Source organism: Melanerpes formicivorus, unplaced genomic scaffold (assembly GCF_026170545.1).
Source record: "Melanerpes formicivorus ecotype bairdi unplaced genomic scaffold, bMelFor1.0.p_v2 SCAF_8, whole genome shotgun sequence".
NCBI classification, from domain to species: Eukaryota; Metazoa; Chordata; class Aves; order Piciformes; family Picidae; genus Melanerpes; species Melanerpes formicivorus.
The window spans coordinates 23874595-23896478 of record NW_027142360.1 but is presented as its reverse complement, the minus strand read 5'-3'; the positions used below and the strand labels follow the sequence as shown (position 1 = coordinate 23896478).

The 21884-nt window shown below is 44.7% G+C and overlaps 1 protein-coding gene across 1 annotated transcript; it reads left to right on the top strand.

The window, feature by feature from the left end:
- Positions 1-806: 806 nt before the first annotated feature.
- On the top strand, positions 807-20985 carry GAS2L3 (growth arrest specific 2 like 3). Its single transcript, XM_068142732.1, has 10 exons — positions 807-1051; positions 4732-4862; positions 6136-6183; positions 7190-7358; positions 7742-7860; positions 9267-9408; positions 13582-13645; positions 14305-14443; positions 15356-15463; positions 16593-20985. Exons 3-10 carry the CDS (start codon positions 6154-6156, stop codon positions 17934-17936), a joined length of 2115 nt encoding a protein of 704 aa, XP_067998833.1. The 5' UTR covers positions 807-1051; positions 4732-4862; positions 6136-6153; the 3' UTR covers positions 17937-20985.
- The last annotated feature ends 899 nt before the right edge of the window (positions 20986-21884 follow it).

The following is a 21884-nucleotide window of genomic DNA, read 5'->3' as shown; positions in this document are numbered from 1 at the left end:
GCAAGATGTTATTTCTCCAGAACATGAAAAATATGTAATGGAGAAAAACAACATTAAAAAAAAAACTCACAAACTTTTCCATGATATAAGCACAAAACTTCATTTGCATTAGTATTTCAAAGGAAAAGTATCTATACTTTGTGAAGGTGCATCACTGGCTGTTTTGCTTCACAACTTTGATTGTTAGTGCTTAGCAGCTCTGAAAAATAGTCGGCAACATCCCTGGCTGGGTGGGCAGCTTCCTTGTCCCTGGGACCCAGCCCAGCTAAGTGAAAGCCGGCATTTGGGACACCGATGGCAGCCGACCACGGCCTGCCAACCATGCTGTCCTCCAAAGCGTAGCCTTGCGCTGCTGGCAGTGCGAGCTGCACGGGGAAGTATTGGATACGGCTCTGCCCCTCTGCGAAAAGGCCTCATCGGGTACAAGTTCCTCTGCAGGCAGACAAGCTTCCCTTCAGCGCCTTGCTCCCAGACCAGCCTCCGCAACGGCTGCCCCAGGGAAGCAGAACTGCGTCCAAAACCAGCTGGTGACACAAGGAGGGGACGCCCTCACGACAGCCGAAGCGGCCCCGAGGCGGGAGGACCATCTGCCGCAGCGTCCGAAGCAGCAGCGCTCTGCCAGCGCCGCCGCAGCGGGTGGGACACAGGCACCTGCGCCTGGCTTCCGCGGGGGGCCAGGCTGCCAGCGGGGCCGTGACCCCACGCACCACACCGCTTCAAAACCCGCGACCCTGGGGGAAGCTGGAGAGGCGGCTCTGCTAGCCAGCATCTTCCCTTAACCCGGCGAGGGTCTGCGGTGGAGACCCCCAAGCTGACCCCGACTACGTGGGGTAACGCAGGGCACCGCGGGGGCGCCAGGGGCCGTACCAGGTGCGGAGGACTGGAACCGGCCCTGCCACCCCGCCCCGCGGGCGCCGATTGGCCCTTTCGAACGGAGCGGCCGGCGCGGGGCGGGAGGGGGCGGCCTGGTGCGTGGAGCAGGGAGAGCGTGGCTCGGCTCGGCTCGGTTCGGCTCGGCTCGGCTCGGCACGCCACGGCACGGCAGCTGACAGTGAGTACCGCGATGTGAATCTCGCCGGGGAGCGACGGCAGCGGGAGGGGAGGGCAGTGGCAGCGCGGCGGTGCTCCGCTCCCCCCAGCAGCGGGGTGTGGCAGGGGGTGGCGGTACCCCGGACGCGGCCCATGGGGATGGCGAGGGGCGTCCGAGCGGTACCGGATCCAGCCCTGCGTGGGGACGGGGATCCTGCTGCCGGGTTCCGTTTGTGTTGGTGCATTGGGCATAGTGCCGGAGCGGTAGCGCTCGTTCACTTACAGGGGCAGCGTTGAAACGTGCTGAGTGTCGCGGGGAGTCCCTGCAGCGGGGACAGACCCCGAGACTGGACTAAGCCTGCAACAGGCACCGGCGCCGTCACCCTTCCCGGGGCAGCAGCGCCCGTCCAGCCGGGTTGCTCTCATACATGGATGTTGGAAGGGAAGTGCTGCGAAACTTACCCTGGGCAAGGGAGAGGGGAAGAGTTTTTGCATAGCAGCCTTCAAACCAGTCTCTCCTGTGCCCCACGCAGGCATTTGAGGATGCGGTGCTGTTTTTGTACAAAATCTGCCTTAGTGCTCTTGGCTAAAATATTCATATTGCTTAGTAAGCCCCGTAACGTCTGGCTCCTTACTTTGCCCAAAAGCTGGCAGCGTTCCAGGGATGCTATGTCACCTTTGGCACAGTATCAGATCAAGAGATGGGGAAAAGCTCATTTAGGACCTGTAGGGCATAGCCAGCCCATGCATTTATAACTCTAAATGTGCTAGGTGGATCTTTCATAATAAGACAGGTTCTATACTTAAAACATCATAAATTTATCTGACTGACCAGCCAGCAGCCTGCTGCTCCCTGGACATAAGTGATGCTCCTCTGGTCCTTTGCTGGAAGAAATGTCAGGTGGACATATTCACATTGTGTCAGAGCCTATATTGGGAAGGGGAAATGGGAAGGACAGGAGTGTCTGTGAAGATGAGTGAGTGTCAGGGGTAGGTGTCTCCTGTTAACCTGCCTCTCCCCAAACTGGATGCTCCTGTGGTAAAGGAGCCGCCTGCAAGTCTCCTGTGGAGATGTAAGTAGTTGAGATGAAGTTCTCCTCCCTGATTTCAAGTGGGTTTCTCTGCCCTGACAGGTGAATCCAGGGCCTTTGCCATCCTTTGGAAGGGGACAGTAGGCTTGTTGCTGCATGCTTTGTACTGTCATTGAGAGGTGCAGAAAGGCAATCCCCGAGGAGAGCAGCCAGCGTGCCTTAATGTAAGGAGCTGGTTGCCACTTTAAAGACCTTCACCTTAGACCGACTGGTCTGGTTCTTTCTCTTTTGTGCCTCTGAGGCCTCCCCAGGGAAGCAGAGCTCCTGCTGACTCAGTAATGCAACAAAAGGGTTCTGTAATTGCTGCAGTGGGGGAGAGAGTAGCACTTCGTGGATGTCTCTTGTTATGCCTGTTTCTTCTGCAGGTTAGGATATGCACACACACAAAATATCTTGGCTATCCTGAAGTAGGTTTCAACAGCTACTGACTTGACAGCTTCTTTCATTTCAGAGTGTTTTAAAACATGGCTTTCAGTAGGTACTGTCAAGATTAATCTGCAGGTTCCAGCTGTTCTGGGTTAGTCTGTTGTGACTGCCTTTGAGTGTTGATGGAACAGAAGCTGATGTGTTATGCACCTTAAATAGAGAGTGAAGATGTAAAAGTGTTCTACCCAAGGTATTTTCTTTAATGAGTCTGTGAATCCCTTTAGGTTCCACTTTAGCTAGATCAGTGGCTGCTTCACCTATGTTTGTGTAGAGTCGTGGATTTTGTTGGTGGTGGTTTTTTAACCTCCACAGTAAAGTAAAATGGTCCTTGGACCTGGCTCCTCTTGTGCTGCAGAATGGCTTGTAATTAGTGTAAGGCATCGTGCTGGTTGCACCCCAGTGAAGGATCTATGAAACCTTGTACAACTGATGCTAAGCAGGCTATCTAAGAGCATGTGTTTAGCACCCTCAAATATTTGTGTGAAGTGCTTTAGTATTTGCTGACTTTGCTGTTTCTCAGATTGCCTGGAGGTAAAGTGGTGGGCATCTGGGTGGAGAGCAGAAGCAGGCTGTGGTCTCGTAAGGGTGTCTTATGTGAGACATGTCCAAGGTGTGCCTGCATGCCTTTTCCTGAGAAATGCCACATGTCGGTAGATAGGTACATTTGTCTCACCTGTCTTTCCTAATGTTGATCCCTAGCTCTAGCTCTTTATTGAAGCTTTTGCAGTCAGTCAGCTCCTGCCTTCCCCAATATATCATTTGAGGCTGACCACTGTCTGGCAGTAAATTGGTGTTGCTGTATTAATCCAGCCAAAGGAGCTACTAGGCAGTATCCCTTATCTCCTTCCATCCCACAGAGAGACACCAGCAGAAATGAGCTACCTGTTTTCTGAGAGTGGTGCTGGTGGTGAGGGATGCCTCTGCTGAGCATGAAGATGGGTGATTACTCTCCTGGTTGGGAAGCACTTGCAGGTTGCTGGTGTTTTAAGGGGTGAAGCAGGCAGAGAGCCCTCCTAGGGACCCTGGGAATGTCAGCTGGCCTGGAAATGTGAATGGTGTGGCCTAAGGATATGCGTGGAACATTAGAGTGCCTTTTCATTCTGAGGTCTATTCTTTCATAACTCTGATCCCTGAACACCAAATGCCTGTTGAATGAAAGTGAGGTGAGAAAACTGGCATGCATAGAAACTAGTACAGTTCTAGCTGGAGCAGCCTGCATTCAATATCAAACACTTGCTTCATTCATTATGTACAGCTTTCTGATGCAGGCAACCCAAGTGGTTTTAGAAGAAGTCAGATTTGGTTATGACTCTGCCTGGTGTTGCAGTATTTACCTTGTCACAGCACTTTTTGCACCTTTGCAGGCTGACTGCTTGAAGGTGGCAAACTTCTGGCCTCTCCCTGTTAAGCAGTAAGGCTACCCTGCTCTGTATTCCCTGCAATCTCAGAGCTGGACTGTTTGGGATCTGAAAAATGTTAATCATTGCTGTATTGATTTTTCAACTCAAAATTTATGCAGAGAGATTTGTACCATCAGAGGGTTTTTTCTGTTACATGCTATTCAGATGTCCTGATAATAAATGAAGCCGTTTGACTTTTTAGAGAGCCCTTTGGCATATGGACTTACAAAATAACTTGATTTAGAGGAGCAGGCCCTCAAAGTTCAAGTGCCACAATTCTCTTCTATCTCCTTTATTTATATATATATTGTTTTAATTTTACTTTTGAGGCCAGTTTTTGTTAGTCATGTCACAAAACTGCAGATACTGAGCATTCTTGTGATAGCTGCTGTGTGAATATTTTGCTTTGTTCGTGCTTCGAGTGCTCCCTGTGAATTAGGCTGCCTTTTGTTTTCCCTTGGCAGTTGGTGTGCTACAGCTCTTGTCAGCCTATATGGAGCTCCTTATTTTAATGAGACCAGCTTCTCTGCTGCCTGTTCTGCTGTTGTTTTATTTATTTTTTTTAATCAATGAAGCCTCTTACTGTGACCCTCTTGGGACAATAGCTTTTTTATGCTAAAGGAAAATGTATTCCCCTGGACAAAGCTGTGGGAAGCATAAACGCTCATTAGTAATGCTTGGTATATACCCTGCCCTTCCCTTGTTCATTCATAGAAGGAAAAAATGACATCAAAGAGAGGATCTCTCTCTCACTCTCTCTCTCTTTTTTTTTCTTCATTCCCTAGAAATAAAAGAAGCAGGGAAAGAGGTCACTTGGAGTGTCTCTGATAAAGTTTGACAAGTGCTAGCAGTCCTGACACAAGGAAGTGGCTTCAGCTCAAAAACAAAGTGAATTGATCGTTTGCTGGTCTTAGAGGTAAGTTGACTGAAATTTCTGACCTTTGTGGTCCTATGTAGAATGTGAAGTTCAAGGCAGTGGGAGTGAAAAATGGAGGGGAAACAGCACCATCTGCTCTTTGGGTAAGAGGAAGGGGGAGAATTTTTGCAAGGATTGGGTTTTCTGTGATAGGCTATTTGGCCTTTTGTTGTAGGAAGAGCAGGCTGTGTAACAGATAGAGGAGGAGAGAAGAAGGCCATCTTGTGTAAAGCTCAAACACCTGGGACAGGAAAGGGAACTTGTTTACTTTTAAAGGAAAGCAGAAGAGTTAAAACTGTCTGACAATGCTTGCAGTTTGGCTTCCAGCTTAATCAGTAAAAGGAAATTTTAATGCAGCTATTAAGTAATGGAGCAAGAAAGTTGTTTTTAATTGGCTTCAGGACACGCTATGGGATTGTAATGCCCTTCACTGCCACTGTGGAGTATTATGTGAGGAAGTTCTTTCTGGTATACACGCATGCAGGTAACCTGATAACACTGTGCATCTCTCTAGACCTGGAGCCTACGTGGAAATCCTCAGCTCAACGTACAGTTTGTGCTGAGTTTGCCAAAGATCAAAAGTATTGCTGGAAAACACTGTGTTGGCTTCAGGAAAGAAAGTGTTGACCAACTTGCTTCTAAAACTTTCCTTAAGGAACGTTTTGCCAGGGGAATTGTCCTGAAATGCTTATTGGTGCAATAGCTGTTTGAAAACATAGGTATATGCCAGCTGCCTGGCAAGTCAAAACCCCAACAAATTAATCAAACCCTTGATTTCTCTCCTGTGTGTATGTATGCATGAAGAAACTTCATTCTTCAAAATTATTTCCTGCCTTGAAGATATTCATAATCTTCAAAGTGCGTTATGTCAACTGAGGATGCTTGTATGTCTATGCACGCACGTGAAAGATTCACTTGTGATAGCTTAGAAGGAAAGGGTGAATGCCAGCACTGTTACATCCAGGAATGGTTAGAAGTGTTTATATTTCTCTTTGGCAAAGTAAATGCCATACAGCTCCCTAAAGCTGTGCAAACCTTTGAGTGTTATTTATGCATATGAGGCCTGTGGCTACTTTGCTGTAATAAGGGCTGCTTTATTTAAAGGCAGAGATCTGAAGTTGACTGAATAGGGGATGAAAACCTCAGCTTCCCACTTCCCACTCCATTCCTGTTTAAACTTCTTTTTATTTTCCCAAAACTGTGGGGTTTTTCTTGGGATTTTTATCAAAGCAGAAGGGACATTATTATTAAAAATTCTCTTCTCTTATCCCAGGGAGAGAAACTCATGTGAATGCAGGTGACCATGCAGAATGCAGTTCAGGTAAATGCCTTTTGTAATGCTTGAATCCTGTGGAGAAGTTATTTTTCCTTTTAATGCCAAAATCTACCCTGAAACAGAGGAAATGCTAGAATCTCCAGAGAACATTTTGAAGCCAAAGGCTGAGATTATTTTAAAATGTGCTTGATGATTAAGAGATGGTTTTAAAAATGCTTTGGGAAAAAAAAATCACTGAAACAGAAAGAAATGTGTTTTGTAAACACATACACTTCCTGAGCTGAAAGTAGCTAGGAATACCAGGAAGGCTTTGTGAATTTTGTACATGAAATCTCACTCTTTGTCCTGTTCTGGAAAAGTAAAGATAGCTCTGAATTTGAAAACATACAGTCCTTAAGAGAGATGCTGAGGATTCATATTCAGGAAGTGTGTTGTGTTCTTGCATGGGAATCTGCTTCCTTTTTTCACATCATCATTTTACGGATTTAAACACAAAATACCTTTGAAGTGTTTGATTAGACAATCAGTAGCCTGTAGTAAATTACAGTATCACTAAGGGTGGAAGAGACCTCAAAGATCGAGTTCAACCTGTCACCACAGACCTCATGACTAGACCACGGCACCAAGTGCCATGTCCAATCCCCTCTTGAACACCTCCAGGGACGGTGACTCCACCACCTCCCTGGGCAGCACATTCCAATGACGAATGACTCGCTCGGTGAAGAACTTTCTCCTCTTTTCATTACTTACAATGTGTTGAAGTGGAAAAAAACCTAACAAATAAAAACCACCCCACCCCACATATGTCATGCATGTCTTTAATATTCAGGAAAGTATGCAATTTTAAACCCAAAGAAGTCAAGGGATTGGATGCAGTGGTACTTTTGATGCAGGAGTTCCTGATGAGAGCAGTACCATTCCCAGTTGCTGTTGTGTTGGTTTGGTGTATCTGGAATCAATTCTTGAATAATAGATCCAGAGCTGTGGGTTTTCCTCACTTGACTGCAAGTGTTGGAGCTTGCTGCCTTCACCTTACTGAAACCTTCTGCAGGTGTGGTTTGGAGATGATCTTCCTTTAAGTCCTCGAAGTCCTCTGACTCCCAGACATGGGCCAGGTTTGGCAGATGTGTGCCTGTACGACCAGTGGATATCTGTGCGGCACGAAGCAACCTTGGTGCCTATGAAGGAAGATCTGTCAATCTGGCTGTCTGGCTTGCTGGGTGAGGTTAAAAATAAATCACTGTCTAATGAATTTCAAAGCCCTTTCTGCTATTGCAGACGATGCTGACACTTAATATCTCTAGTACTGTTAAGATCTGGTGTGTTTGAGTACCAATGGCTAGGAGGATTGCATTAAAATGCATAGTTTAGTTTTGAATGTTATTAGCTGCCACCTTTTAGAGGGAGGATGATTAATTGTTCTGATTTATATTCCTGAAGCTTGTTAGTCTAATTAAAATGAAATTAAGTGGATAATTGATTATAGTTTGCTTACATATGTCTACTAATTTTCAGTCTGGATTGCTGTTTGAGTTGCCTCTAATGTCCTATGAAGCTTCTTCACCTTCTGTGGAGTAACTCTTAATATTGATCTATGTTTTAGGAACAGAAGTCAAAGCAGAACAACTGCTTGAAGAACTGGATAATGGGGTACTGCTCTGCCAATTGGTTGGTGTTCTTCAAAACACAATTAAAAAATGCTGTAGCTCAAATAACTTAAGGGTGAGTCACACTGTGATATATTTTTTTTATGAAGTCTTTATTGTAGGCACTAGTGAAAGGAAAAGCAGGTCAGTGAGGCTTACTTAAATAGCATTCTGTGTGCTGTATGTCCTGACTGACTAACAGCAGTATGGCTTTATAGAATGGATGAACTAGCCTCATGCAACACATTACTTATTTGATTTATTAATCAAATCTTAAGGTCCTTACTGAATTTTCAGCTTGATTTCAGGAATCACAGAATTGTTGGGGTTGGAAGGGATCTCAAGGATCATCTCGTTCCAACCTCCCTGCTATGGGCAGGGACAACTCACACTAGATCAGGTTGCTCAGAGCCACATCCAGCCTGGCTTTAAAAGTCTCTAGGGATGAGGCTTCCACCACCTCCCTGGGCAACCTGTGTCAGTGTCTCACCACCCTCATGATGAAGAACTTCTTCCCAACATCCAGTCTGAATCTACTCATTTCCATTTGTTTTTTCCATCCCCCCAAGTCCTGTCACTGTGGGGACTGTATAACCCTGATTCAGGTACCATATGTTCAATGTATAAGGTAACCCCTGTAGCTGCAGCAATGCCTCAATTTGTCAAGTAGCAGATCACCAGCCAATGTGCCTTGATTAATAGTGTTTCCCTTGGGAGCATGAGAAACTGTTTCATTTTATCCAGACCTCCATTTTTTGGCTGTTTATCCTGTTTTATCTAGCAAAACAATAGCTTTAAATAATGGATATTTACCAGAATTACTAATATTAAAATTGGTATTAAATGGAGGGGGACAAGACAACAGTCTTAGGATGCCAAATGGTGTTTATACAAGAGCCATATGAATGCTGCAGTCCTTAGGGAGGGCAAGATGCACAACTTGTGTATCTTTAACTGTTTGTTGGTTTTTTTTCTGGTTTTGAAGATACCCATTTAAAAACAAATAAATAATTGCTGCAAAGGAAGCTGCTCCTTGCTCCTTTCTCATTCCCTCTGCTTCCTAGAACAGACTCTAAAATGTTGACATCTGGCAGCTAAGTTTGGTTTGGGTGATTTGAAGTTGTCTAGCTGTGCTCATTCTGCTGCTGTAAGAAGGGCTTGGGAAGAGGGGAATAATTATCCAGACTTGTGAAGCCACCATAAGGCTTCTCCCCCAGTATGTGGGGAAATGGGGAAGAAGCTTTAAGAGACTGGTGAGCTAAGCATCATTCACTCACAGACAGTTCACAGTGATAAGCTGGAATGCTGTCAAAATTAGCCTGGCTTTTTTAACAGAATACATGGTGGGTTGAACACAGAATAGTTCCTGACCACTGTTTCTGTACTCTGAGTTTAGGGTTTATTTCCCTTTGCAGATATGCTTTGGAATCTGTGGGCAATGTTGATGTGCACAATGTGCTTTTTGTTTTCTTCCCCTGCCAGAATTTTCCGATGAGAAAAGTTCCATGTAAGAAGGATGCTCCATCAGGATCTTTTTTTGCCCGAGATAACACAGCCAACTTTCTTAACTGGTGTAGGGCCATTGGAGTTGATGAGACTTACCTCTTTGAATCTGAAGGTCTAGGTAAATCTGCATTTTTGTAAGACTTGCTTTGATCTTTGTGTGGATAACTACCTGGTCGGGGAGGTCTCTTGTGTATAGCCTTCTTCTGAAGTCTTTGTCATGACTGTGCCTGTCTCATGGAAGCTATTCATGCTTTTATTTATTTTAATAGAATCATAGAATAGAATAGAATCAATAAGGTTGGAAAAGACCTCAAAGATCATCAAATGCAACCTGTCACCCAACACCTCATGACCAGAAAACCATGGCACCAAGTGCCACGTCCAATCCCCTCTTGAACACCTCCAGGGATGGTGACTCTATCACCTCTCTGGGCAGCACATTCCAATGGCTAACAACTCCCTCTGTGAAGAACTTTCTCCTCACCTCGAGCCAAAACTTCCCCTGGTGCAGTTTGAGACTGTGTCCTCTTGTTCTGGTGCTGGTTGCCTGGGAGAAGAGAGCAACCCCCTCCTGGCTCCAACCTCCCTTCAGGTAGTTGTAGAGAGCAATAAGGTCTCCCCTGAGCCTCCTCTTCTCCAGGCTAAGCAACCCCAGCTTCCTCAGCCTCTCCTCATAGGGCTTGTGCTCAAGTCCTCTCCCCAGCCTCATTGCCCTTCTCTGGACACATTCAAGAGTCTCAATGTTCTTCTTGAACTGAGAGGCCCAGAACTGGACACAATACTCAAGATGTGCCCTAAGCAGTGCTGAGTACAGGGGCAGAATGACTTCCCTGCTCCTGCTGGCCACGCTATTTGTGATGCAGGCCAGGATGCTATTGGCCTTCTTGGCCACCTGTGCACACTGCTGGCAGCATTCAAGTGTTAAAGCCTTGAAAAATCAGGTTGGGGACTGCTCTAACTTGCATGTTGCTTTTCCAAACTTCTCACAGTTGCTGTGTGGGATGAGGAGAGTGACAGCTGTGCAGCAAGCTCACATGCTTTCCTTCAGTAAAAGGCCACTGAGAAGCAGGGAGGAGAAAAGCGTGGGTTTGCTTTCCCTGTGCGGGAAGACCACAGGGCCGTGGCCTCGGCTCACAATAAGATCCTTTATTTGGTATTGGAGCTCATTCTTGGTGCAAGAAAGCCCCCAGAATAATGTATTCATGACAGCTTTATTTGGTAACTACAGCAGGGTGCTGTGCCTGAAGTGGCAGTGGTCTGTTGGTAATTAACATTTACTTCAGGACCTACTTGACACAGCTCTAAACCATTTGTATTTTCCCCTTTAACAACATAGTTGCAAATATTGCCAACTGTGTCTGTGCCTGCCCCAGTGCACAGCCTGTCCCTTACATCAAACAGCTTCCAGACTGATAATTCCAGATGGAATACTTTTTTGGTCTTGACTGCTAATTAAGAGGAACTGAGCTTTCATCACATGGTGAATAATGAAATGCTCTTCTACCAGCTCTTATGTCAGGAAAGATTAATTCACATAAACCTTTCTGTGACAAGCCATATACTGCTGTGTTGTTTGGGTTTCTTTGTTAGATGAAAGGCAAAAATCTCTCCCTATCAGCTGAACATTAATAATCATTAAAAAGAAAGCACCTTGGTTTTCAGTAATCAAATGAATTTGTCACAACACTTACCAGATTTTCTTGGAGCATTTGTGCAACCTAATGGTATTGAAATGGGAGGCAGTGTTTCCATTAACTGCTTTTCTTTCAAGCTCTCCTCCCTGCTAGCTGAATTGCCCATGATTTCTCTGCTGGATAAGTCAGCTTTTGAAATAGTTGATTGAGATAACATCCTCACCTGTCTCTGTCTCATTCTGATTTTACTACTGATTGTATCTTTTCTTTTTTCCTTTCCCCCAGTGCCATGCAAAACAGATGAGTAAACTGCTCTATAAGAAAATGAGTTTCAGTATTTTTTTCAGTTCAACTGGTATGAATTGCATTGCTTAAGCATCTTAGTTCCTGTTCGTGGATGGGTAACTAGAACCTGTTTAGCCTCCCTGAGATAAGCAGTCAGGATTTCCTAATGCTGTGGCTTTCACTCGTAGCCAAGAAGGGTTTTGAAGTCTGGTTGTAGCTCTTGACACAAACTTTCTTTGTGGCATAGATGTCTTCTGTGAGCTTTTTTGGCAGTCACAATGAGCAGCTTTGCAGTCTCCTTGATCAAACATTCTTTCCCCTGATGTTCTCCACCAAAATTCCAAGCCATTCTTTATGAACTGAATGGAATAGAATAAACCAGGTTGGAAGAGACCTTCAAGATCATCATGTCCAACCCATCAACCGATCCAACCCACCTAAACAACTAACCCATGGCACCAAGCATGTATAGGGGATAGCATAAATATATATAGGGGATAGCATAAATAGGGGAAAGACAATGTGACAATTCTTTTTCCTGGGAGATATATATATAGCAACACCTGCTGAAAAGCTTGAATGGCTGGGAAGGACCTCAGACAGCAGAAAGGGAGAGTAGACATCATGAGGTGCCCTTTGGCACCACACCCAAACAAATGGCTTGATGTCTGCTAGGGGTATATTAGGGTTTTTCTGTTCTGGATTTAGGCAAATTATACCTTCTGTCACAGCTGACACACACACACAAAATTTAAATTACTTCTAGTACCTTTTGGATCAATTTTAGAATAGAATAAAATAGAATAAACCTGGCCGAAAGAGACCTTCGAGATCATCGCGTCCAACCTATCATCCATTTTCCATTCTAGGTTTACCTTTCATAATCAGATCCCTTACAAAATAGACCTACAGACTGGAGTAGATGATGTAAATAAGAACATCTGCCTTCAGTCAGCTTATGCTTTAGGAAACACTTCAGTCTTATTTAAAACCAAGTCATTTTAAATATCAAATTGAACATCAGAAAGACGTGAGATGTCATCTGTAAACACAGAGCTGGCTCATTAGGTTTCAGAGGGAAATTCCAGTTTCTGCTGCATATTGTGATGGCACAGTGTGAAGAAAGTCAGACTTCATCATGTAAATGTTACATCATAGGAAAATTGCATCTGCAGCTTTTCCCATTTTCCTACTTGATGTTGAGGGGGGAAAGAGCTGTGCCATATCATGTGGGTGGAGGGGAATTGAATGACCTTTTTCCCAGCCTTTGGTTTCTGAGTTATTAGGCAGTATTCCTAGCTGGCTGAAAAAGCACAGGGATGGTTTGTTTCCTAAAGCATTCTCACAGCTGTTCTCAGAGCATGTTAAAAGCATATAATTTTTGAGGCTTTTATAGGGCCAGAGGAGTAACTTAATCACTTGTGTGTTAGATTTTAAACTCCTTTTCTTTCCCTCTTTATGGCCTTGTTTCTTTTTCCCTTTTTGCACACATAAAGATGGTGCTTTCAAGAAACAGAAATCAAAGCAGGCATTGTTTTCCTTTTCCCTCTTCCATTCTTCAGTGCAGCAGTAGAACTAATTAAATGCTTTAATTTCAAACCCAGAAGACCTGCCACAATCACCTCCCCACCATTTGACTGTTACTCCACTCCTTCATCTCATTCTTCAGCTCTCCATTTAGTATTCCTGCACGGTCAGGTGCACGAAGCTGCTAGAATTGCTCTGAACTGAGGGGTGCAAAGCAGACTCTGTGTTGGGCACTAGCTGGGTTAATGTGGGCACAGCCTTTGAGAAGCAAAGCCTAGTGCAAAACTGTGCTGCTCTCCTATCTGAAACAGTGTTGCTTTTTGTTGTGATCACAGCCAGTACCGGATGTTTGAATCTGAGTCTTTGTCTTTTCTTGTGGTCAGGGGTTTTGACCACCCTTTTCAGAGACAGCCTCACAGAGAGACTAAATTCTGAAGAAACCCCCTGGGTGAATGGAGCAGGATGTGAGGGATGATAGGAAGGGATGAAATGAGAATATAGCATGGGGTAGGGGAGCTTTGAGAGCTCTGTCTTTTCTGTTCTCATCAAGAAGGAACAGCTTAAAACCAAGTAAAGCCTATTTTTTTTCTTAAGAGAGAGAGAGAGAGACGTTTGATTCCAAGAGTGCCAGGATGAGTTGAAACACTTTATGGAACAGAAAATCAGAGCTGGAAGCCATAGAGTGCTTTAATCCATGATGATGTAAATGGGTAGAATATCTGTGGGTAGAATGATGGAAAAGTTACCATCACCTATTCCTTATCTTCCTTTCTCTGTACCTAACTGCCAAGGCCTCTCCACAGTAAATATGAGCTGTAACTCCCTTTATTTATCTCTCCTTTCAGTTTTGCACAAGAATCCAAGACAAGTTTATCTTTGTCTGTTGGAAATTGGACGCATTGTATCCAGGTATGTGCTCCACACAGGCTTGTGAAAAAGAAGTTGAAGAAGCAGAAGCAAAGACAATGTAAAGACAGTCTGCAGTTGTTAAGTACAATGCAGCAGAGTATTCATTTCATACAGAGAGTAATGAGTGGCTTTTCTAGGACCACTGTACAATATCAGTGTTTGAAAACATACTCCTCAGACTCTTTACATGGAGAGGTGATAATTCCACACTGCTTTTTGCAGCTGAATGTTGAAGTGCTACACTGAACTGACAGATGTGTGTACATCTTGGAAGAACTCAGTGGACATTCAATACAGTTAAAAGGTCTTCATTTTCTAAGCTTTTTGGCAGGTATCTCCACCATTCCCTACATTTAGACTTTTAAATTTCTTTCTAGTGCAGAGCTGGAAACCTTAAGATAGGCCACACCCAATTAGGATAAACTAAATAGTGTAGTTTTAAAGGTGTTTTTTCTCTTGCCTTCTCGGGTAGCTCCGAGACCATGTCAGGGAGAACTTTTATTAGAGACTCAGGGCTGCCACTTCTCTTTGGATTATCAAGGCAGTTATTCCTCTGACTGATTTGGGCAAGCCACTCAGACTTTTGTAGGTTTATTATCACCACTTTCTTTTTTTTTTCTTCAGTAAATTAACAATTAAACTCTACTTTTATATTGGAGTTATGGAGTTGAACCTCCTGTACTAATCAAGCTAGAGAAGGAAATTGAGTTAGAAGAAACACTGCTGATGACCTCTGGACCACCGTCACCTGTTAGCACACCAAAGTCATGTTGCCACCCTGGGGAGCTACATGAGGCAGTAAGTAATCCTTATTTGTTGTGATACATTCTTTAGATCAAACTCTAAGGTGATCTGGCTCAGTAATTACAGGCTGGTTTTCATTTAATATTTGTGAGCCACCTTAAATAAAAAACAGAAGGGTAAGCTGGACATGGGCAGGCAGTGTGAGCTTGCAGCCCAGAAGGCAAATCACATCCTGGGCTGCATCAAAAGATGTGTTGCCAGCAGAGCCAGAGAGGTGATTCTGCCACTTTGCTCTGGTGAGACCTCACCTGGAGTACTGTGTGCAGGTCTGGAGACCTCAATAAAGGAAGGACATGGACCTGATGGAGAGGGTCCAGAGGAGGGCCACAAAAATGATCAGGGGGTTGGAGCACCTCTGCTACAAGGACTGGCTGAGGGAGCTGGGGTTGTTCAGCCTGGAGAAGAGGAGGCTCCAGGGAGACCTGATAGCAACCTTCCAGTACCTGAAGGGGGCCTACAAGAAGGATGGGGAGAGACTGTTTACAAGGGCCTGCAGTGACAGGACAAGGAGCAATGGCTTCAAACTAGAGAGGGGCAGATTTAGATTGGATATCAGGAAGAAGCTCTTCACTATAAGGGTGGTGGAACACTGGAACAGGTTGCCCAGGCAGGTGGTTGGGGCTTGGAACTGATGCTTCTGTGCACCAGTGTTATGGGCAAATCTTAAAAAGCAAAGGAGAAATAACTTAAAGTAGTAATGAAAAGTGTATTGCAACAACTTGAAATGTTTGTCTGTACTAGAGTTTGTTCTTTTAGGCTACATTTTGAAGGTCTATGTAGCTGTAGATTTTTCTTGTGAGGAAATAGAGTTCTACTGTTTTCTTAGATGCTGGGATGAAGATCTCAGTAAATTAAGTACATGATTCTGTCCAAATGCTAACAAATGCTTCCAATTTTAATAACTAGGTTAAGCATATAGCAGAAGATCCTCCCTGCAGTTGTTCCCATCGATTTTCAATCGAATACTTAGCAGAGGGACGTTACAGACTGGGAGATAAAGTCCTTTTCATACGAGTAAGTGGTTCCAATTTGTATTCATGATGGGGAGACAAATGCTTTTAAGTGGCATACCTTGTTTCTGTGCTATTGTTTTAGCATTACAGAATGATTTACGTTTGGACACTACATTCCTATTCAAAGTAGGTGTGGCTAGTTAGATTCACAGGTTGCAGATTCACAGATTGCATGTGGTTGGAAAGGACCCTCAAGGGTCATCTTATCCAGCACCCCTGCAGTGAGCAGTGACTTCTCCAACTAGATCAGGCTGTCCAGGGCCACATCAGGTCTGACCTCACTCAATGGGGCCTCAACCACATCCCTGGGCAGCCTGACTGAGTATTTTCCACTCTCATTGTGAAGAACTTTCTCCTTATGTACCACCTAAATCTACCCTGCTCCAGTTTCCAAGCGTTGCCCCTTGTTCTGTCACCACAGGCCCTTTTGAACAGTCCTTCCCCAGCCTTCCTGTAGGTCCCTTTCAGATATTGAAATGTTGTTACAAGGTCTCTCTGGAGCCTTAGCTGAACATCCCCCATTCTTTCAGCATGGGTTCATAGAAGAGGTGCTCCAGCCCTCTGACCCTCCTCTGGACCCCCTTCAGCAGGTCTGTGTCGCTTATGTGTTGGGGGTCCTGTAGCTGGTATCTTGCAACCACACCAAAATAAGCAAGCTAATACTTTTCTGGTTTTGTTTCTAAAGTTTCAGGCACAACTTGCTATATAAATAAAGATAATGCTTGGGGTTTATAGTTGGCAGGGTTGTTGAGCATGCTTTTCAGCAGGCTTCAGAGTTTGTGTTATGAGGCCATCCATAATTTGAACAAACCCTGGATCCTGAGCTCCATGTACTAAAAAAAATATGCTGACAGAATGGATAAAATGCCATATATATATGCTTTCCTTTTTTCCCAACACATAGTTTATCCTGCAGAGGTAGTCATTATCTAATGAAAGAACTGGGAAGCAGAAGCTGCTCTTTATCATGTCATTTCTCTTGTTTTAAATGTTTCTGTGTAAGAAAAGGGGTCCTGTTTTCAGCCAGTAGCGACAGATGTTAATGGAAGATGAAGGCAAAATGCTGCATAAAACAAAATAGAAATGTCTTGTCCTTCTCCTCCTCCCACCCCCTTCTCCTCCATTCTCAGATGCTCCATGGCAAGCATGTGATGGTGCGTGTTGGTGGAGGCTGGGACACCCTGCAAGGCTTTCTCCTTAAATACGATCCCTGCCGAGTGCTCCAGTTTGCAACACTGGAACAAAAAATCCTGGCCTTTCAGAAAGGAGTCACCAGTGACAGTGTCCCCAGCTCCTCAGCTAGAATTCAGGAGCCTCCTGTTATGAATCCTATGTCAGCTGTCAACATGTATCGGAAGCCGTCATCGAAACCCACAACTCCTGCTTCAGCTTCTGGGGCCAGTGCCAAGAAGGCTTTCTCCAAACGTCCTCAGTCCCCTGCCCTGGCATCACCCAAAGTGCCAGCACTCCCACCCTCCACAGCCAAGCCATCGACACTCAGGTCCAAGTTACATGGAGGCATGCAGTCTCCTTTCAAAACATTAGGTGGCACCTCGAAGAAACTGGAGTCCCCTGCACACAGCTCGCCAGCTTCTGCTCCTGTCAGCAAAAGCTCTTCATCTGCAGGCATGAGAGCAGCTCTGGTTCACTCTGAAACGCTGCGCAAACGGATTCGCTCGCCTGATGCTCCCAAAGAGACGTTTGCCCTGCCTCAGGGTTCCCCAGCACCAGCACTACCTAAAATCCAGCCATCAGACTTGGCTGGGATGCCTGAAACACTGGCCTCAAAGCAGAAGTGTGTCCCTGCTAAATGCAAACCTATATCTGTCACCAAAGCGAATCCTGTTGCTCCTAGGGTTGCTCAGCAGCCTGTTACAAACCTGCGTGCTGCTGCCAAGCTTGCACATTCTCAGCAGCTCCTTGCTAAACCTCCTTCTGAAAGTGCCATTCAGACCTCAGGAACTGCCTCTCAGCGTCCTCAGAAAGCTTCACAAACGGCTCCTCACCTGGCGAGGATGGCGAAAAACACCTCAGTCCTAAAACACTCAGCTTCTGCACCTTCCCTTGCACTTAGCAAAGCATCAAAGTCACCACCTACGCTGGTAACTGCAAGCAAAAACATATCATCAGCTGTCAGTAAGCAGCCAAATGTCAGTAAACCCTCTCAGGTTAGACCTCCTTCACCTAAAGCCCCTGAGCGCACTCCCTTATCTGTTGTACGGCTTCCTCAGACTTCAGCCAAAGCGGCAGTGACCAAAAACCCAGCACAGCCTTCTGCAAAAGCTCAGCCTTCAACCAAAAACTTGCAAGTCAATGCAAGCTTGGCCCCAGCAGCCAAGAAGCCTCTGCCTAAGGGAAAATCAGCCACAGCATGTAACAAGGGAATGCCTGAGGTGTCAAAAGGTCCTCTTACGAAGAATAGGCAAGATGATCACTATTTTGTTATGACAGGGAGTAAAAAGCCCAGAAAGTAAAACTGGCTTGTTAGTTTTGCTCACAGGAGCCTCTTGTATCTGCTACACTGAGCACAAGGGGGGGAAAAACAAAGTAACACTACATTTACCGTGAAATATTAGGTATGACCTACATTTTGCTGCATAACTTCCAGTGCAAACTGTATTTTGTGGTTTAGAGAGTTTTATTTGGATGTGTTTAGAATTGAGCTTGCTTGCTGTGGAGTGCCATGGAACAAACTATCTCTGTTTGCTGCTAGCCTGACCTGCTATGGGGGAGGCAGGAGAGAGGAAAAGGGAGCTGGGGCTGCTGCTTTTGCTGCTGATTGTTTTCAAGGGAGCGAAGTCTGTCCGGGAAACATCTACCCAGGGCAGAGCCTGAGTGATTCTGGTGGTTCTGGCACACCTGCATTGAGGCCCCTGGCAAGAAACAGAGCTGTGCACAAGCTGTAATGTTTTCAATACCTCAAACAAAGCTATGTTTTTTAATTCACCAGTGTCCCAGAGTCAAAATTTGGGTCACCTATAATATGTATTATGTGCAAAGAGAAAGAAATCTCTAGTCGTGTTTAGATTTGACAGCTGCCATAACCAGTGTTCACTGTGCCCCCCATATGCCTTAAAGTGGCCCCAGCTCACTTGGAAGTGGAACTTTCCTGGTTTCTGTTACGTTGGACACGGAAAATTATGGCCTTGATTGCTTACTCATCGTGCCTTAGCCTCTCAAATTCATGACAGATCTTTTCAGTGAGCAATGTTGCTTTTAAACCCCTGGGCAGACAGTTTTCCTTAGTTCACAATTTTCCTTAGTTCATGCTCAAATCTGTGAGCCTAATCTTTCCCAGAAAGTTCTGGCTGCATGGAGCAATGGTCCTGAGTTGCTAGGAGTTCAATTTTCCTTGAGAAGGAATGCCAAAGCAGTTCCTGCTCCAGGGATGGAGCCCCAGACCGGCTCCTGCTCCAGCAATGTAGATCTGCAAGTACTGATCTGCACTGGCAGAGTCTTACTGCTCTGCAGGAGTGGCCTTTACATGTAAAACTGAGTCACTAAATACTTAGTGCTATAGGTTATTTTTTTGTGGGCAGCCTTAGTGTGCAGTGGCCTCCTTTTTGGTTTTATTTATGGATACCTCCTTACTGGCTCTCCTCTATTGCTTTCTGGAGGTGAGGAGTAATTTGCTGGAGAGGTAATGAGGGACTGCATTTACCTTCAAATGCCAGAAAGCTGTGCAGTGTTTATGCCCAGCTCCTGAAGGCCTTTGGTGGGTTAAACATCTGTGGTGCTCTACACCTTTACCCTTAACAAAAGTAACTTTCTCAAAAGATTAATAAATTACTGTCTTTGGGGGTAGGGTTTTTTTGGCTTACTTTGGGCTTAATGAGAAGTCATTCCTACAGACACTGAGGATCTCTCAGGGTCTGTGAAGAGACTGCTGACTTCCACAGACAATTACTTTTGCTCCCTGTTCCCAGGATATTTACTTCTGGGTGGGAGAAGAGATGCATGGAAACTGCAGTTTCTGATGTTGCATATTTAATATTATGTTTTTTTCCCTCTGGAAGCAGAGTAAGCAAGCATCATAGACTGAGTCCTCAGGTGCAGTGGCAAAGTCACTGAGCTGCCTTTCTGAGCACCTTGTTAGCTTTTGTTTTTATTTATGATTCTATTTATGCATATCTACTGTACAATACTGCTTACAACCTGCTGGGAGTAAACAGTAAATATGAGTATCCAAGCTGTAGGAGGAAAAGAGATCAGTTCTAATAGTGTGGACACAAGTCCCACAGGCTTGTAGGCCTTAGGCTTACTTGTTTTATACATACACTGGTCAAAGCTTCTAATGCCTTTGTTAAGAGCAGCATTGACTGTAGTGGACTGCGTGACCCTACAGCTGCCTATGCTGAAAGCATTTTACAATACATGATGTGCTTTTGATTTCAGGCTTCCAACTAAGGAGTTACAATGTGATCTATCTCATGCAGATTAATAGCTGAGTTCCTGAGGTTTCTTCCTGTGCAGGCTGTCCATCTCTGGCTGAGATGGTGCTAAATTCCTTCACAGCAGCCTACACAGTGCTGTGTTTCAGATTTGAGGCTAAAAGGGTGTTGATAACACAGCAGTGTGTTGGCTGCTGCTGAACAGTCCTTGCACAAGGTCAAGGCTTTCTTCTTTTCTTGCTCTGCCCCCACAGCAAGTGGATTGGGGGATGAGCAAGAGATGGGGAAGTTCACAGCCAGGACAGCCAACTCACACTGGCCAAAGAGCTATTTCATATCATAACCCCTCTGCTAAAGCAAGTTCATCAGGAGCAGGTTGTACAAGATTGTGTCCGGGCAGGTTTTGAGTATCTCCAGAGTATTCACACAACTCTTTAGTTTAATGAGTGAAAGGAGCCAGTCTTTATCACAGTCTGTGAGCTTTCTGGCTTTTGCTGCTCTTCTCTCCCTTGTCTTGCTGGGGATAGAGCAGGGAGAGAGTGAGCAGCTCTGCGGGTGCTTGTCTGCTGGCTGGGGTCAACCCACAACCACTCTGAAGCAGTTTACAAGGGTTTTAGTAGTAATTTAAACATTGAGAGTCTTGGATCTCAGTGCAAAGCTAGCTCAACATTTACCTTTTTGAACTATAACCTCAGAGAAAATGAAGCTTCACCTTTGTGATCCATTGTCTTGTAATGGACTGAATTTTATGGTTCAAAATGAAATAAGCATAAGCTTTTACAGTTGAAACCTTAATCAGCTAATCTAAAGATGGTTCACCTGTTACTTGTGGGTAGGCTTCACCTTTGTAGTCATGTTCTAACCAGAGGTGTCATGTAACAGGAGGTGAGCCAAGAAGAACATGTAACAAAGTACTCCTGATGGAAATTCATACTCCTGTAGCAATGTTTACGTTGCCAAACAGCAAGTCTAACCTTCAGCTTGTATTAATCTTGTAAGGGAAAGATTCCATGGAGTAAGAATCTGCCTGAATTCTCCATGTGTCATCAATGTCCTTCTGTATGAGTGCTTATTTTAAATAAACATATACTCTACCTTTTTTCATGTGCACACTTTCTTTATTCTTTTCCCTACTGTTATCTTTTTGCAGGGTTCAAAAGAGAATGCACTTCAGAAGGCTTATGTTTTTACTCTACCACCACATATATAGTAGCTTCTACCTCAGGATATTCATAGAATGGTCTGGGTTGGAAGGGACCTCCAAAGGTCATCTAATCCAACCCCCTCTGCAGTCAGCAGGGGCATCCTCAACTAGATCAGGCTGCCCAGAGGCCTGTTGAGCTTCACCTTGAATATCTCCAGGGATGGGGCCCCAACTACTTCCCCAGGAAACCTGTTCCAGTGTTCTGCTACCCTCATGGTAAAGAACCTGTTCCTAACATACAAATGTGTTATAAATACATAAATAGCTCCTCCTAATCTATTGTTTTGTTTGGAGTACAGGACCTCATTACTCTGGGCCTGATTTCAGTACAACTAATTAATTGTGTAGAAAGAGTTTCCTCCTCTTTTTCTGCCTGACAATGTGTGTGAGGAGTTTCTGATGTACTTCTGAGCGTTTATTCTTTGCAGCTCTATGAAATGCAAATCTTTTGTGTGCCAGTATTTTCCATACTTTCATCTTAACAATTTTAGACTCATATCTCTATCTGTTGCTGTCAATAACAAACTTAATTGGCTTTGTTGGGAGGAGAATTGGACCTTCTCACTGGGGTCTCCTAGTTAATTTAGTTTTTCTCCCTATTTGACTTTTAAAAGTATTTTAATGCCTGCATTTTTTGCCTCTTCCAAAGTGGCTTCAGTTCCTCCTACTCCAGTGCTGGTGCCTAATCATCCTCCCATTTCAGCTTTGCCAAGTAAGTGCATTCTTGGGGCATCTACCATACTTGTTCCTACAGGCCCAAGCTTTGCAGAGGTGTTTAGTTGTGGCTTTCTTTTAAGGGATAATGACCTGGCCTATAAAATGCAGAC